This window comes from Triticum dicoccoides, chromosome 6A (assembly GCF_002162155.2).
Source record: "Triticum dicoccoides isolate Atlit2015 ecotype Zavitan chromosome 6A, WEW_v2.0, whole genome shotgun sequence".
In the NCBI taxonomy this organism is placed as follows: domain Eukaryota; kingdom Viridiplantae; phylum Streptophyta; class Magnoliopsida; order Poales; family Poaceae; genus Triticum; species Triticum dicoccoides.
In genome coordinates this window covers 425,085,848-425,100,776 of record NC_041390.1, presented here as the reverse complement: position 1 = coordinate 425,100,776, position 14,929 = coordinate 425,085,848, and the positions used below count along the sequence as shown (strand labels likewise).

At 46.1% G+C, this 14,929-nt stretch overlaps 1 protein-coding gene across 4 annotated transcripts in view; it reads left to right on the top strand.

Annotated features, from left to right (window-relative positions):
• Window positions 1-4,231: 4,231 nt before the first annotated feature.
• Window positions 4,232-14,929, top strand: part of LOC119317101 (LRR receptor-like serine/threonine-protein kinase FLS2) — a 20,396-nt gene continuing 9,698 nt past the window's right edge. The window contains exons 1-12 of one of the 4 annotated variants that reach the window (XR_005153516.1): window positions 4,232-4,536; window positions 5,079-5,432; window positions 5,511-5,639; window positions 5,996-6,203; window positions 6,494-6,640; window positions 6,809-6,883; window positions 7,068-7,139; window positions 7,320-7,391; window positions 12,461-12,532; window positions 12,976-13,047; window positions 13,643-13,714; window positions 14,079-14,150. Coding sequence is in view for 3 of the 4 variants with exons in the window: in XM_037591497.1 (XP_037447394.1) it covers window positions 5,220-5,432; window positions 5,511-5,639; window positions 5,996-6,203; window positions 6,494-6,640; window positions 6,809-6,883; window positions 7,068-7,139; window positions 7,320-7,391; window positions 12,461-12,532; window positions 12,976-13,047; window positions 13,643-13,714; window positions 14,079-14,150 (1,204 nt within the window). In the remaining variant the exon portion in view is untranslated. Of the gene's footprint in view, window positions 4,537-4,618; window positions 4,679-5,078; window positions 5,433-5,510; window positions 5,640-5,995; window positions 6,204-6,493; window positions 6,641-6,808; window positions 6,884-7,067; window positions 7,140-7,319; window positions 7,392-12,460; window positions 12,533-12,975; window positions 13,048-13,642; window positions 13,715-14,078; window positions 14,151-14,929 lie in introns of those variants that run through there. The other 3 variants (XM_037591497.1, XM_037591496.1, XM_037591498.1) reach the window with 3 other exon arrangements.

Genomic DNA, 14,929 nt, shown 5'->3' with positions numbered 1-14,929 from the left:
TACTTTCTCTGTTCCAAAATATGTGTCATGGTTTTAGTTTAAATCTGAATATTTGAATTTAAACTAAAATCACAACAATTATTTTAGAACGGAGAGCGTAATAAGTTGTGTAGTACTAAACCTCCTTACTTGCATGTTATCCTTTATTCATAAATTTCCAAACTGTAACAAATGGATACACAAATTTAACATGATGCGGCAAAAAAAGATCTCCCATCACAGCCAGTCGTTTGGCAAACATGAATCTGTCGGCCGAATTGATGACACATTTACCAAAAAAGTTTTCGTCCCGCTTTATATATAAAGCATGATCCTCACATCTCAGTACAACGCACGCAACTACAACACACGCACACACCTAAGGCATGATACATAGACGCTGAGCGCGACAACACCACCCCTAGCATTACCACCGCGAAGAGATGAAGCCGCATACGACGAACCGTGGGCTTCAAGGCGGCGCCTTCAAAAAAGATACGACACCGGAGCGCCGCCACCACCCAATCCGAGGATTAGAGTTTCTTCCGGAGCCGCACGACGAGTAATGAGAGCCGACGACGCCTTCAAGAAGGGAACGAGCTTCGCCGCCGCCGGTCCATCCGAAGATAAAACAGGTTTTCACCCCGGCCAAAACTCACCGGCACCGAACGCCACACCCCAGCGACCATGCCGCCCACACGGCCAGCACCAAGCCACGGTCTCCGCCCGAGAGCACCACGCAACCACCACCAGGGCCGCCGCCCCAGCATCCAAGACCTAGACACCACCTCATCCGAGACCTGCCGCTATCTTAACCAAAGAGACGAGCAGAAAGGTCCCACCTTTCGCACCCCTGGGCGACCTCCAGCGCCGAGACCCAATAGGTCGGCCACCTGGCCTCCATCGACCCGTCCTGCAGCACCGGGCGCGAGGCGAGCTCGGTCTCGCAGCTCCGTGCGCGAGACGAGGTCAGTCCTGCAGCATCATGCGTGAGACGAGCTTAGTCCTGCGGCACTATGCGCGAGACGAGCTCGGACCTGCGCACTGGGCGCGAGACGAGCGATGGACCGCAGCTGGGAGAAGGCCAGCCCTTCGCCGAACGTAGCGACCGGGCGACGAGGAGAAGGGGTCAAAGGCCGATACAAGCCGCCTACGGACGGACCGACGCCAGGACGTGCCAACCGTCGCCGAAGCCGACTTGCCAAGCCACCGTGGAGCCATCCACGGCCGGAGCAGCGACCACCCCGGCCACTGCCCAACCCGCGCCGCCAGGCGAGCTCCACGCGTCGAAGTCGTTGGCCACACTCCTCCCAGGGCACCACCACCATCACGCCACTGCCTCCCCGGAGATGGAGGAGGCAGCCGACCGTGGTCCAAGGCCAGCGCAGCCTGAGCCATCCAACAGGGAGCCCGAGATCCCCCGGCTGGACACGCATCCACCAACACGCGCTGCCGGCCGCCACAACCTCCCACTGCCCCGCACGAGACGCCGCCGACCGGCAGCACACGGGAGCTCAGGCGAGCTCCCACCACCCCCTGCGTCGCCAGCCGGACCCTAGGCGCCAGATCCGGGCGGATCTGGCCAGACGCCCACCAGCGCGCCGCCACCCGAGTCGGACCACCCAGCAGCCGCCGCACCACCACCGGGGCTCAGACCGCCGCCGCGCCGCCACCAGACGGCCGCACCGCCGCCCCGCACCACCGGCGTCGTGCCGCTGGGCCCTGCCGAAGCCCAGCGCCGCCACCAACGAGCTCCACCCCGCGACGGACCCCGAAGGCAGAGGAGGAAGGAAAGGCCCCGCCGCCGCCGCGCCGACCGGGCTTTGCCCGTCAACGCCTACCGGCCGGAGGGAGGGGGAGGAGGACGGGAGGAGCGGTGGCTAGGGTTTCTCCCCCGGCGCGCGCGGGCGCGTCGCGAGAGGGGAGGGGAGGGGAGGAGAGCTCGCTAACTAATTCACCCGAGAATTGCACTTTTGCTAATACCCCTCACACTCTCTACGATTGAACTCGATGTCACCGAACTGTTTGTGACCCTCCCCCCTCCCCCCCGCGTCGAAGTCGTTGGCCACACTCCTCCCAGGGCACCACCACCACCACGCCACTGCCTCGCCGGAGATGGAGGAGGCAGCCGACCGCGGTCCAAGGCCAGCGCAGCCTGAGCCATCCAACAGGGAGCCCGAGATCCCCCGGCTGGACACGCATCCACCAACACGCGCTGCCGGCCGCCACAACCTCCCACTGCCCCGCACGAGACGCCGCCGACCAGCAGCACACGGGAGCTCAGGCGAGCTCCCACCACCCCCTGCGTCGCCAGCCGGACCCTAGGCGCCAGATCCGGGCGGATCTGGCCAGACGCCCACCAGCGCGCCGCCACCCGAGTCGGACCACCCAGCAGCCGCCGCACCACCACCGGGGCTCAGACCGTCGCGCCGCCACCAGACGGCCGCACCGCCGCCCCGCACCACCGGCGTCGTGCCGCTGGGCCCTGCCGAAGCCCAGCGCCGCCACCAACGAGCTCCACCCCGCGACGGATCCCGAAGGCAGAGGAGGAAGGAAAGGCCCCGCCGCCGCCGCGCTGACCGGGCTTTGCCCGTCAACGCCTACCGGCCGGAGGGAGGGGGAGGAGGACGGGAGGAGCGGTGGCTAGGGTTTCTCCCCCGGCGCGCGCGGGCGCGTCGCGAGAGGGAAGGGGAGGGGAGGAGAGCTCGCTAACTAATTCACCCGATAATTGCACTTTTGCTAATACCCCTCACACTCTCTACGATTGAACTCGATGTCACCGAACTGTTTGTGACCCTCCCCCCCAATAGATAAGGTCGATGGCTGATTGGCTGGCCTAGAGATGTTTGTGCTTTGAACAAAATACCTCTGTGTATGCTGCTGCTAGTTCCGGTATCGTTGCAGATGCGTGAGGGTTCATTTATCCAAATGATGCTTTCGTCTCGATTCGTGTTGGTGCGGGTGGCTTCATCAATAGGATCCACGATGATGTTTCTAACATTAACATGGGTTGGGTCTATTTATCTGGTCTTCACATTCTTCTCCGGGTCAGTGATTCATGTTTAAAATCATCAACATTGGCGTCTCCTGGCAGTGTTCGTCAATGACTCCCTAGCTCTAGTAATGTGCAAGTTAAGACCACGGCAATCATCAGACAGCGTAAGTTGGAGACGAGGACAAATTAACCTATTTTCATCGCAAGACTCCTTCAAAAAACTGAACTGACAAATTTTTAGATTAATGAAGTCGTCACAAACTCTTTAGAGTTAAGGGCCATGTCATACCGCCAAAACAAAAACATTAAAAAACCCTGAAATAAATATAGGAAAATGCCACCATCCGTATCAAGTCTCCGAGTCCGCAACCTCTATCCATTTTTAGACTAGCCACAGTGGAGAATAACATACACATATTATTAGACTATATTACTATTTTTATAGTGAGTAGTAACATTAGTGTGGTAACATGTAAAACTTCATTTATTAGGTTATAGACTCACATTTCATTGGGACATGTGGTGTTACAGTAACTAGCTAAGTTATTCAAATTACCTCTTTCCTCATTAACTTATTGTCACATAAGCAAATTTACTGAGTTGGACTCGATGTTACTGCTGAAGTTATTCCCACTGTGCCTAGTCTTAGGCTTATCCTATACTGTATACTCCCTCCGTCACGGTTTAAAAGACGCGCTTGGAAATTCTCAGAGATCTGGGTGGTTATCTATTGGTTGTGAGATGGGTTAAAAAATAGCATTCACACTATGCATGCATATAGAAATAGTATATTGAAATACTAATTAGCTACTAAAAATAAATGCAATGCGTCCTAAACCTTGTCTATTGTGAAAACGCACACAAATTTAACTGTGCCTTTTAAACTGTGATGGAGAGAGTAAGGGAAGGAATCACCACAAACAATAACTGAAGTGTACACTGTAGGCGGTGTGTACGGATCCGGCTTGCCTGCTCTCTTCCCATGCTCCCATCCGTGCTTCCACTCTATCCTACGGCTGTTTTTTTTTAATCTAATCATCTCTTCCCCTTGATTTTAAGGGATGAGACCAGGTCTTATTTTGTTTCAATCAAATCATGTCACGTATGCGAGGGCATGATAGGAGCACGCTGAGTATGCAAGTCTCGTCCGGTGTGTACGGGGGCCAATACGGACATACCCGGCCGCACAATCGGCCGGTAGCGTGTGGCCGGCCCCTTGCTTCACCCCTCTTCGCCTTATCCCATCCTCGAAACCGGCTACCGGCCGCTCCCGGCAGCCCCGAGAGGTCCAGACCGACACCCCGGCCCACAAGCCAGGGACGCCGTGCTTCGTGCCCCCCGCAGGACACGTGGGGCTCTCCGGCAGCTCCGGTTCTTGCTACAATAACAGTTTCCCCCTTCCTTTCTTCTCCACTGCGCTGCCCCCATCCGGCGAGAGCTCGTTGCGTTCGTTAACCTCGCGTCGAAGCGGCGGGATTAAAACCGTGGAGCTGACCCCTAGCGCCGGGGGTTTGGGTTTAGCTGCTGGTGGCTTCCGTGGCGGCTCCGCGGCGGTGGGGTAGGTGAGAATTCGGCGGCCGACTATGGCGTTGTTTGTTTCCATGCTTCTTTGTGGGGACTCTCTGGGCTCTGCGGGGTTAGTTGGGCCACTGTTCCTTTTCCCCCCAAAGCCTTGGCTTACCTTCTTTATCCGCTTTTGCCGGGGTAATCTACCACTGCTACTGCCGTCCGTTAATCCGATACGTATTGATTGATCGGCGAGGTTCTTGAGGTCGCTTTGATCGGCTCTTGGTTCATCTGAGCTTGGATTGGAGTGCAGTTGTACTGTTAATTTATTTGGATTTTTTTTGATTTGTTACTTCAGCTGGCCTGCTGGAGAGCTGGGCTCTGTTGTTCGGGTAGCTGCAGGACTGGTGCTCGCTCCTTTTGTTTTACTGCTACCTTCGGTTTCGATTGATCCATTTTATTCAGGATTGGGTTTTTGGCCATCTATGATGTAGTGGGTGGCTGGGTGCATCATGCATGATTAATATTTTTAAAAATAAACTGTAATGGTAAAGTTCTGTTCTGCTCCTAAAACTGTATGATTTCTTTCATGTCGCAGAATGGAGTGGAAGCTGACTAATTAAGTAGAGGCGGTTGACGCGATGCAACTGTCAGTCATTCAGAACCAAGATTGTGCAGGATCATAGATCCCTTCGTGTCCACAGGGACAGGGGAGTGATAGTTCCAGTACGCACCGATCATGGGTGGCGTCTGTTCAAGGAAGCGAAGCCAATTGGTGGAGGAGGACGACGACTCTCTCCAGACACCGACGAGGTTCTCGAAGACCAGCAGCTTGAAATGGCTGCTGCTCACGCTGCCCCGCAGCAGCTCCGATGTCTCCCGCAAGGGACCAGGGAAGGGCCCTGGCCGGTGCCCGGCACTCATGGAGCTCTGTGTCGCCAAAGTCTGCAAGGTAGTTTCGTGGACGTATGTGTTTTGCTTTGCTGAGAAATGCCGCATTTTTGTCTAATGACGTCAAATGCATATGCAGGATATCAGTAAGTATTCTACTCTTGCTATGCTGCCGAGTGATCTCAGCCAGCAGATTTTCGATGAACTGGTGGACTCGAACTGCCTCACGGAGGAATCACTTGAAACCTTTCGGGATTGTGCGCTGCATGTAAGGTTTCCGCTGCCTATGCTTACAAGTGTGATGCTCAATTTAGTCTCATAAGACACTGAACAATAAGCCGGTGGTCTTGATCAAGAAAGTAGTAAACCAGATATGGTTCCATCAAACTTAGTACTTGTATGTAAAATTAATGTTATTGATTACTTTATGTGCTCTTTCCTGCTTCGGATATAATCGATAACCACCTTGTATTGGGATCATCTGACACTGAAACTTGATATTTATAAATGACAAGGCAACTTCTCAAACCTAATAAAATCTTACTTACAAAATATTCTGAATACTATATTTTGAGACAGAGCTTTGTCTTTGCGGGATAACTGCTTCTTGTATTTCGCCATCAGGACATTTGTTTGGGGGAGTATCCTGGAGTTAAGGATGCCTGGATGGAAGTAGTGGCTTCACAAAGGCAGTCATTATTGTCCGTTGACATTTCTTGCTCTGAAGTTACTGACAGTGGCTTAAATTTTCTTAGTGATTGCTCAAACATGCAAAGCTTATCATGTAATTACTGTGACAATGTCTCAGAACATGGCCTTGGAGTTTTGTCAGGTCAGTGACACACTGCTTACTGAGTTACTCTTATCTAAATGTCTTGGTATTAGATGGGCTTGAGTATGAGCTTGTAGCTGCTACAAACGCTGCAAGCCTAATCAATTGCATCCTAGCAGGTTTTGGAATTGGTTGTTAGATAAAGTTAAACTCCCTTAATCTTAATAAGCCCAACTCTCCCCTGGCTTATGGGCTTATGCAAGCCCAAGCTTTCACTTCAAATGGAGAATAATATTCTAACTTTCTGCGAATTAAGTTTTTATTTATTTTGCTATATATTGGATTTGCAGGTTTCTCATACTTGACATCTTTAAGTTTCAAGAGAAGTGGCGGTGTTACTGCTGAAGGAATGAGAGTGTTTGCAAATTTAGTTAATTTGGTAAATCTTGACCTTGAGCGATGCCTGAAGATTCATGGTGGCCTGGTTCATGTGAAAGGTATCACCCTTCTGAATATCACATTAATTTACTTACTGATATAAGGACCTAAAGTTTTAAATGCTATCCTTTTGTTTTGGAATGTCATGATGGCATTTGACACCTCTTAACTTCGACAACCTTTTGAGTTGTTGATATTGGTATTTGAGCAGCAATTATCGTTTTCAGGCCTGAGAAAGCTGGAGTCACTTAATATGAGATATTGTAACTACATTACAGATTCAGATATCAAGTATTTATCAGGTAACAGAATAATCTATTTGTTTCCTTTGATATTCTCTGCTTTGGTATATCATATGCCGTCTGTCAGACTTAGACCCGTTCTCTTAATACGAAGGAAGTTTTATAATTTTGTGCAGCTAAAATTTAATGAATCTATACCACATATCCCATCCCTGAAAATTTGACAAGCACTTTCCTTTTGCAGATCTCACAAATTTGAAGGAACTGCAATTGTCTTCTTGCAGAATTACAGATCTGGGTATTTCTTATCTTACAGGTAAACATGACTATAACCTGCCTCTTTCCTATTTAGAATTCGGTGCTTTAATTTTGAGTGTTGGAATGATCCAAGGATCATTATTTGGTGTTCTATAGGTCAGTGCATGGTCTGTATTTAATTTCTTGACGTTGATCTGATCCAAAGCTTATGTGTTTACATTTTATCTGTTTTCTGTAGGCTTGTCTAAGTTAACTCATCTTAACTTGGAGAGCTGTCCAGTGACCGCTGCATGCTTGGAAGCTATCTCAGGTCCTGCAACTTTCCACAAATTTCCTAATAATGGCTTGTACCTTGATTCAGTAGGCTTGCATGGTTCATTTTCTTAGATTCGTGGTCATTTAGTTTGTTAACTAGTAAACTATTTCTTGTATTTTTGGCAATTCGTACTAGGTCACTGGTAACTTCAGTTTACTCGAAAACTTAGTAATAGACGTAATAAAAATTGAAAAGAGTAGTCTGATTCTGCTGCTTGAAGGGTGATTTCATCAATAGCAATAGGGGTAGCGAACATAATTCTTTTCCTCCTTGCGAGCCTTTCTGGACTTCAAGTTTTAACTAACTACCTTAACCTACCAAGAAATAATGTTCTTCCAAACATCTCCTAACCGTGTCTCATATGTTCTGTTCATCATACGTAAGGTCTCCTGATAGTGCAGAGTTAAATCACTTTGTTTAGTACTTATTTAGCTACCTGGGTTGTTCCAGTGTGAGTCGTTTAAGCAAAAATGTTTTTGTTTTTGTAAAGAAAAAATATTTAAAAATTCTGATGTTTAAGTCAAGTGGAACAGATAACAATATCTTTATTCCGCCTAAAATGGAGATTGGGGTCAGTGTCCTTAATAGCCTTAGCCAGCCCTATTGTGGAAAACAAGTGTGTTACTGGTTTGGATAGACCAGCCAGTTTCCAGTGGTTTATGAACTTTAGCACTTGTCTTGCATTGGTCACTGATTTATGCGAGTCATATATGATTCATGTTCTTGTTTTTTTTGTTTTTGGAAATGGAGGCGTACCCCCGGCCTCTGCATCATGACGATGCCTGCAGCCATCTTATTAAAAAATCCAGGAAGTATCACAAAGTCATAAAAGTATTACAGCTCGCAAGCGGAGCGAAGCAAAAGAATAAAAGAAAAGTACATGCTGACAATCACAACCGGTACGGCAATATGAAGGATAAGCTTCCTAGACTCCTATCCTGTTATGCGGCTGCCATCCGAACCGCGGAACCGGTTGAATATAGCCCGTGCTACCATCTCCCACTGGTTGCACCCAGTAACCAAAGGCTCCCTGGAGTCCATAGGAGTGAGTAAGGACCACGTACGGATCCATGCGGTAGCTCTGAAGATGACCTGCAAGAAAGTTAAAAGTGTGTTGTCTGTTAAAAATCAAATCATTCCTACAGTTCCATATAGCCCACAGAAGCGCACATATTCCAATCTGAATACGAGCCGCAGTAGTATGTTCAACCCCAGCTAACCGCGTTCCAAACAACGACTCAATGTCAACTGGAGGATTAATGTTGAAGGCTATATGAATCGTTCTCCAAAGCAATTTGGCCAGTGGGCATTCAAGGAATAAATGTTGTATTGTTTCATCATGATCACAAAAACAACAACGTGAACTACCTACCCATCGCCTCTTGATTAAGTTGTCCTTGGTGAGTATTACTTGCTTGTGGACGAACCACATAAAATTTTTAATACACAAGGGAACCTTAATCTTCCAAATATGCAACGATCTTGAGATTGGGCCAGAATTAATCAAATCCATATAGAAAGATTTCATTGTAAATACCTCATTTTTAGCTAATTCCCATTGCGTCGAATCCGGCTGGTCGGAGAGTTGAACATCTATCAATCTCCGAACCAAGTGCATCCAGGCAGTCCATCGCTCACCAACTAACGCACGTCTGAACTGAATATTCAAAGGAATCGTTTGGAAAACTGTGCCTATGTAATCCTCCTTACGTTGCACAATGTTATAAAGGGTGGGATATTGTACGGCCAGGGGTGTCTCTCCTAACCACGTATCCTCCCAAAATCTTGTTGACATCCCATTGCCAACCAAGAATTTGACCCTACGAAAGAACAAGTCCTTCGTTCTCATAAGCCCTCTCCAGAATGGCGAGTCAGGTGGTCTCATGGTAACCTGGGCGAGCGTTTTCGACTGTAAATGCTTATTCCGCAAAATCTGTGCCCACATGCCCTCCGGCTCTGTCTCTAACCTGTAGAGCCATTTGCTCATAAGGTATTTATTCTTGATTTCTAAGTTCTCAATACCGAGACCCCCCTGGTCTTTTGGTCGGCAAAGGATATCCCATCGCACGAGACGGTATTTCCTCTTGGCCTCATCTGACTGCCAGAAGAACTGAGATCTGAAGAAATCAAGTCGCTTCCGTACCCCTTTTGGAATTTCGAAGAACGATAGTAGGAACATCGGCATATTAGTCAGTACAGAGTTAATCAGCACTAGCCGACCTCCATAAGACATAAGCCTGCCCTTCCAGCAGCTAAGCTTTTTTTCAATTCGATCTTTGATACACTTCCATTCTTTATTGGATAGCTTACAGTGGTGAATCGGTATGCCCAAATAACTAAATGGTAAAGAACCTAATTCACACCCGAACAGTTGTCTATAAGTGTCTTGCTCGTCTTTGGCCTTCCCAAGGCAGAACAACTCACTCTTGTGAAAGTTTATCTTTAAACCAGACAATTGTTCGAAGAGACATAATATAAGTTTCATGTCACGCGCCTTAGCAATGTCATGTTCCATGAATAAGATAGTGTCGTCAGCGTACTGTAAGATGGATACTCCTCCATCGACCAGATGAGGAACTAACCCCTCCACTTGACCATGCTGCTTGGCCCTGCCAATAAGAATGGCCAACATATCGGCTACTACATTAAACAAGAGAGGAGACATGGAATCTCCTTGTCTCAAACCCTTGTGTGTCTGAAAGTAATGACCGATATCATCGTTAACCGTGATTCTGGCATTACCCTTCTGGACTTGAGAACCCACTTGGTTCCGCCAGGCCTCACTAAATCCTTTCATGCGCATTGCCTGCTGAAGGAAAGGCCACTTAACTTTATCATATGCCTTCTCAAAATCCACTTTGAAGATAACCCCATCTAGCTTCTTCGAATGAATTTCATGTAGCGTTTCATGCAAAACGACCACCCCTTCAAGTATGTGTCGCCCTGGCATGAACGCTGTCTGGCTCGGTTGTACCACGGAATGAGCAATCTGTGTCAATCTATTGGTACCCACCTTTGCAAAAAATTTGAAACTCACGTTAAGAAGACATATGGGCCTGAATTGTTCGATCCGAACTGCCTCTTCTTTCTTTGGCAACAGCGTAATAATGCCAAAGTTAAGATGAAACAACTCTAAATGACTGTTAAAGAAATCATGAAACATAGGCATAAGATCATCCTTAATAATATGCCAACATTTCTTATAGAATTCAGCTGGAAACCCATCTGGTCTCGGTGCTTTATTCGGTTTCATTTGTGAGATTGCATCTAGAACCTCCTTCTCAGTAAACGGTGCAGATAGAATATCATTCTCCTCTACCTGGAGCTGAGGGATATCTCCAATAACAGATTCATCTAGGGCCACCGTGCTAGCTTCCGGATGCCCCAAAAGTTGTTTATACTCCCTCCGTTCTGAATTACTTGTCGAAGAAATGGATGTATCTAGACATATTTTAGTTCTAGATACATCCATTTTCGAGACAAGTAATTCCGAACGGAGGGAGTAGTAATTAAAGATACAAGCTTTCAGATTCTCATGCCCCACAATTGTCCCCTCGTCCTGTTCAAGCTGTATGATTTTTTTCTTCCTATGTTTGCCATTCACAATCATATGGAAGAATTGTGTATTGTCATCCCCTTGGACAACCTTAAGCACTTTAGCACGCAATGCCCACTTGAGCTCCTCTTCTCTAAGAAGAGCTCGTAAGCCTTGCTCAGCTTCGTACTTGGAGCTTTGCTCATTAACCGTAAGAAGGTTGCTTTCAGCTTTTAAATCTAGCGCTTCAATCAATTGAGTGAGTCGCTCTTTTTCTTGTTTGTAAATCCCACTCTCGTTTCTGGCCCAACCTCGCAAGAACTGTCTCATGTGTCTGATTTTATTTTGCCATCTCTCAATACTAGTTCTTCCACTAACAGGCTTTGCCCATTCGCGTGCAATGATCTCCAAAAAGTTCTCTTTCTCGAACCAACCTAGTTCGAAAGAGAAAGCATTCTTGTTCGCAACGTGTGTAGCCTCTCCCGAGTCTACAAGAAGGGGTGTGTGATCTGAGATCGCTCTCTGCATCGCATGAACCGACACCAATGGGTACTTTTGTTCCCATTCCACACTAGCGAGTACCCTATCCAACTTCTCATAAGTCAGAGTGGGCAACAAATTGGCCCATGTAAATTGTCTACCGGTGAGCTCAATTTTTCTCAAATTAAGACTCGATAACCATGTTAAACATCATAGACCAACGTCCATCAAAATTGTCATTGTTCTTTTCATCTCTCCTCCGAATTATATTAAAGTCCCCACCGACTAGGATTGGCAGAGTTTCATCTCCACAGATCCGCACCAAGTCGGCTAAGAAATCTGGTTTGAGTTCAGGTTGTGCTGCCCCATATACAGCCACGAGAGACCATCGGAAACCATCCAATTTTGATCTCACCCGAAACTTGACCGCAAAATCTCCCCAAACCACGTTAAGCACCTCAAGTGTTTCACACCGAACCCCTAGTAATATCCCACCAGATCTTCCTCTAGGAGGTAAGACGTGCCAATTAAAATCAATTCCTCCGGATAGAGTTCCAAGGAAATGTGAGGTAAAGTTATCTCGTCGTGTTTCCAATAGCGCAATAAAATCTAATTATTGCTCCATCGTTGTCTCAGCCAAGAACCTTCGTTTAGCCAAGTCAGCCAGACCTCTGCTATTCCAAAATATTCCTTTCATAAGTCATCATGGATTTTTTTAAGCTTAACCCTAGCACTTCTACGAACCGCCGAAGTAGGATATATTATCCGTTTCCAGGGTCGCTTGGGCTTGTTCTTGTGTTTTACAGTTGTCTTGTAAGGGCTGTGGATATCTTGTTATGCAGAGGTTGGTAAACTCTTTATGGATGTATCGCTCGATATGTTGTTAAGAGTCAATTAAATCTCCCTTTACCGGGGAAAAATAGTACTAGTATTTTTTTGTCTGTAAGTTGAAACCAGAATTGCTACAAATTATGCAAGGCAATTACATTTTCATGTTGAAGACATTAAAGAGTAAAAATATAACCTTATGCATCATTTGCTTCTGTAGGATTGGCTTCACTGATGTTGTTGAATTTGAATCGGTGTGGCATATATGATGAAGGCTGCGGAAGCTTTGAAGGTAAATGTTGTGTTCTTTCTAACCATGATGTTGCAATGCAATTTCAAAATAAGCAAGCACATGTGTTAACGAAAATGGTTATGAAACTTTTGTTTGGTCGAACTGGCAGTTTCAAAAAATTATCGTATAACCTCTTTTAGAAATGCTTCTTGTTTTCGATGCATAAATATTTTGGATCCTCCTTGAAAATTCACAGTGCATGCGAACACGTGTGAGTTTTCACACATGTAAGTTCCAACATACACATATTATTAAATGTCCTTTGAATCTGCCATTTGTGTGCTACACAAAGAGAATTAAGGTAACTGTTAAGTCAAGATTATTTTCTCAGTTCATCTCTCTTAGTTAGCACTTGATATGTATTGTCATGATAACTACATAGTACACTGCAAATTCGTGTCATGCTGTTGTCTTTTATTCATTAAAATGCTGCTGCTCTGCAGATCTTAAAAACTTGAAGGTCTTAAATTTGGGCTTTAACCATATTACAGATGCATGTTTGGTGCATCTGAAAGGTATGACTATGTTTCTTAAAATTTATCTCATATTCTTCAGTTTTTTTATGTTTACATGTAGAATGTGTCAGTATTGGGGTCACATCTGCTGGTTTATCTATGCAACACTTCTAGCTCGATTTTGCACCCCGATATCACCTTATTAGATGCTTCTTTCTTGTAACGGCACGAGTACGTGTGTTTGGAAGGAGAAATGGGCTTGGTGCCAATAATGGTTATATTATAATGAATTAATAATGAACAGGCCTGGAAACACTTGATATTGTTGATAAGACATGAAATTGACAAATTGTTGGCGGTTGCTTTGATAGCTGAAATGTTGGAGATTTTTGCACATTAATAAGCACAATATACTGTTGTACTTCATATATGTCTCTAAATTAACTGCCCATCGCAGACCGAAAAGACAAGATAAAAAGCAATGCATGGAATTCCCTTGTACATTGGCATATCATGCTAGTGGCTGTAGACTGATGACCCCACACTTCTTCTATTTTTAGTGCCTGAAGAAATACATCAAAGCTAGACAATCATTTTTGAGTTGCATGACTTTTATGTGGTATATAAACCTAGCCATGCATTTTTATCCTTGTAGGACTAACCAATTTGGAGTCCTTAAACCTGGATTCATGCAAGATCGGAGATGAAGGTCTACTACATCTGAAGGGTGGGTTATTTTCTTACCACTCTTGAGGGTTAGCATTTATGAACAATCTTGGGGCTTAGCATTTATGAAGTAGTTTTCTATTAATTATTTTCATTCACGGTCTTCAGTAGGTGTTTGATCTCAAAATTGGGTTGTATTTAATAAGTTGATTTTTAATTTTTTTATTCCTTGTGACTGCCTTGATATTAGCGCAGAATTAGCATCAGTTATATGCTGTTGACTGGAAATTTGTTACAAACACCTTATTTAGCTAAATTGTAATGTTGGCTTGTACTTGCGGCTGCTTTGGAGTATTACTTGATTGTAATCATGGGTAATATTGTTCTCTTTATGCTTACGAGATTCTGTCCCTGTGTTAATGTAGGCCTTGTGTTATTGAAAAGCTTGGAGCTTTCTGACACTGCAATTGGAAGCAACGGGCTCCAGCATCTTTCTGGTTGGTCTTAACTTTTGATATTGATCTTTTCAGTTCTCATTTCTTATAGCAGTTAAGTGCTATTCCATTCATATCGTAAAACACTGGATAAAAGTTGCATAAAAGATGTAATGAATATGACAATCATTGTGCAGTAAAACCAGCATACTTTCTTTTTGCGGGGGAGTAAAACCAGCATACTAATGGATAATATTGGCTGTGTGCATCTTATGATGCAGAGGCAGGGAGAATTACCGATATGCGAATTTTATTTTTATGTGGATCTTGTCATAGTTTCCTAGTGCATTTTTCTTAATCTTTTTTCGAGAAAACGTCATTATATTGAAAAGAGAGATAGCTTGTTACATCCTCCTAGGAGGCTCTGGTACAGACAAAACACAAAAACATCAGTGGACGTCCCAGGTCTGTGGGAGGATGACACGCAAGCCTCGAGCACCTGCGGTTGCCCAAAGTGCAGCTTCTTCCTTGATCCTTGCTACCAAGACGGTAGTCAATGGGGTTGCAGCATTGAAGACGCAATCGTTGCGATGCTTCCATGTCATCCAAGGGATCAGCAGCGTTGCGGTTGTGAGCCCTTTGTGCATCGGCTTGGGCGTTGCCTGCCGTGCTGAACGCCACCAGACAGGTAGGGAGCCTTCACCATTAGGCGCGCTGCATGGTAGGTGCAGCCAAGACAGGACGTCATGCCAAACCTGCTTGGTGAAGGAGCATTCCAGGATCAGGTGGTTCATCGGCGGCGGGCGAGGCGATCGGCCGTCCAGCAGCGTCCCAAGTTAGCG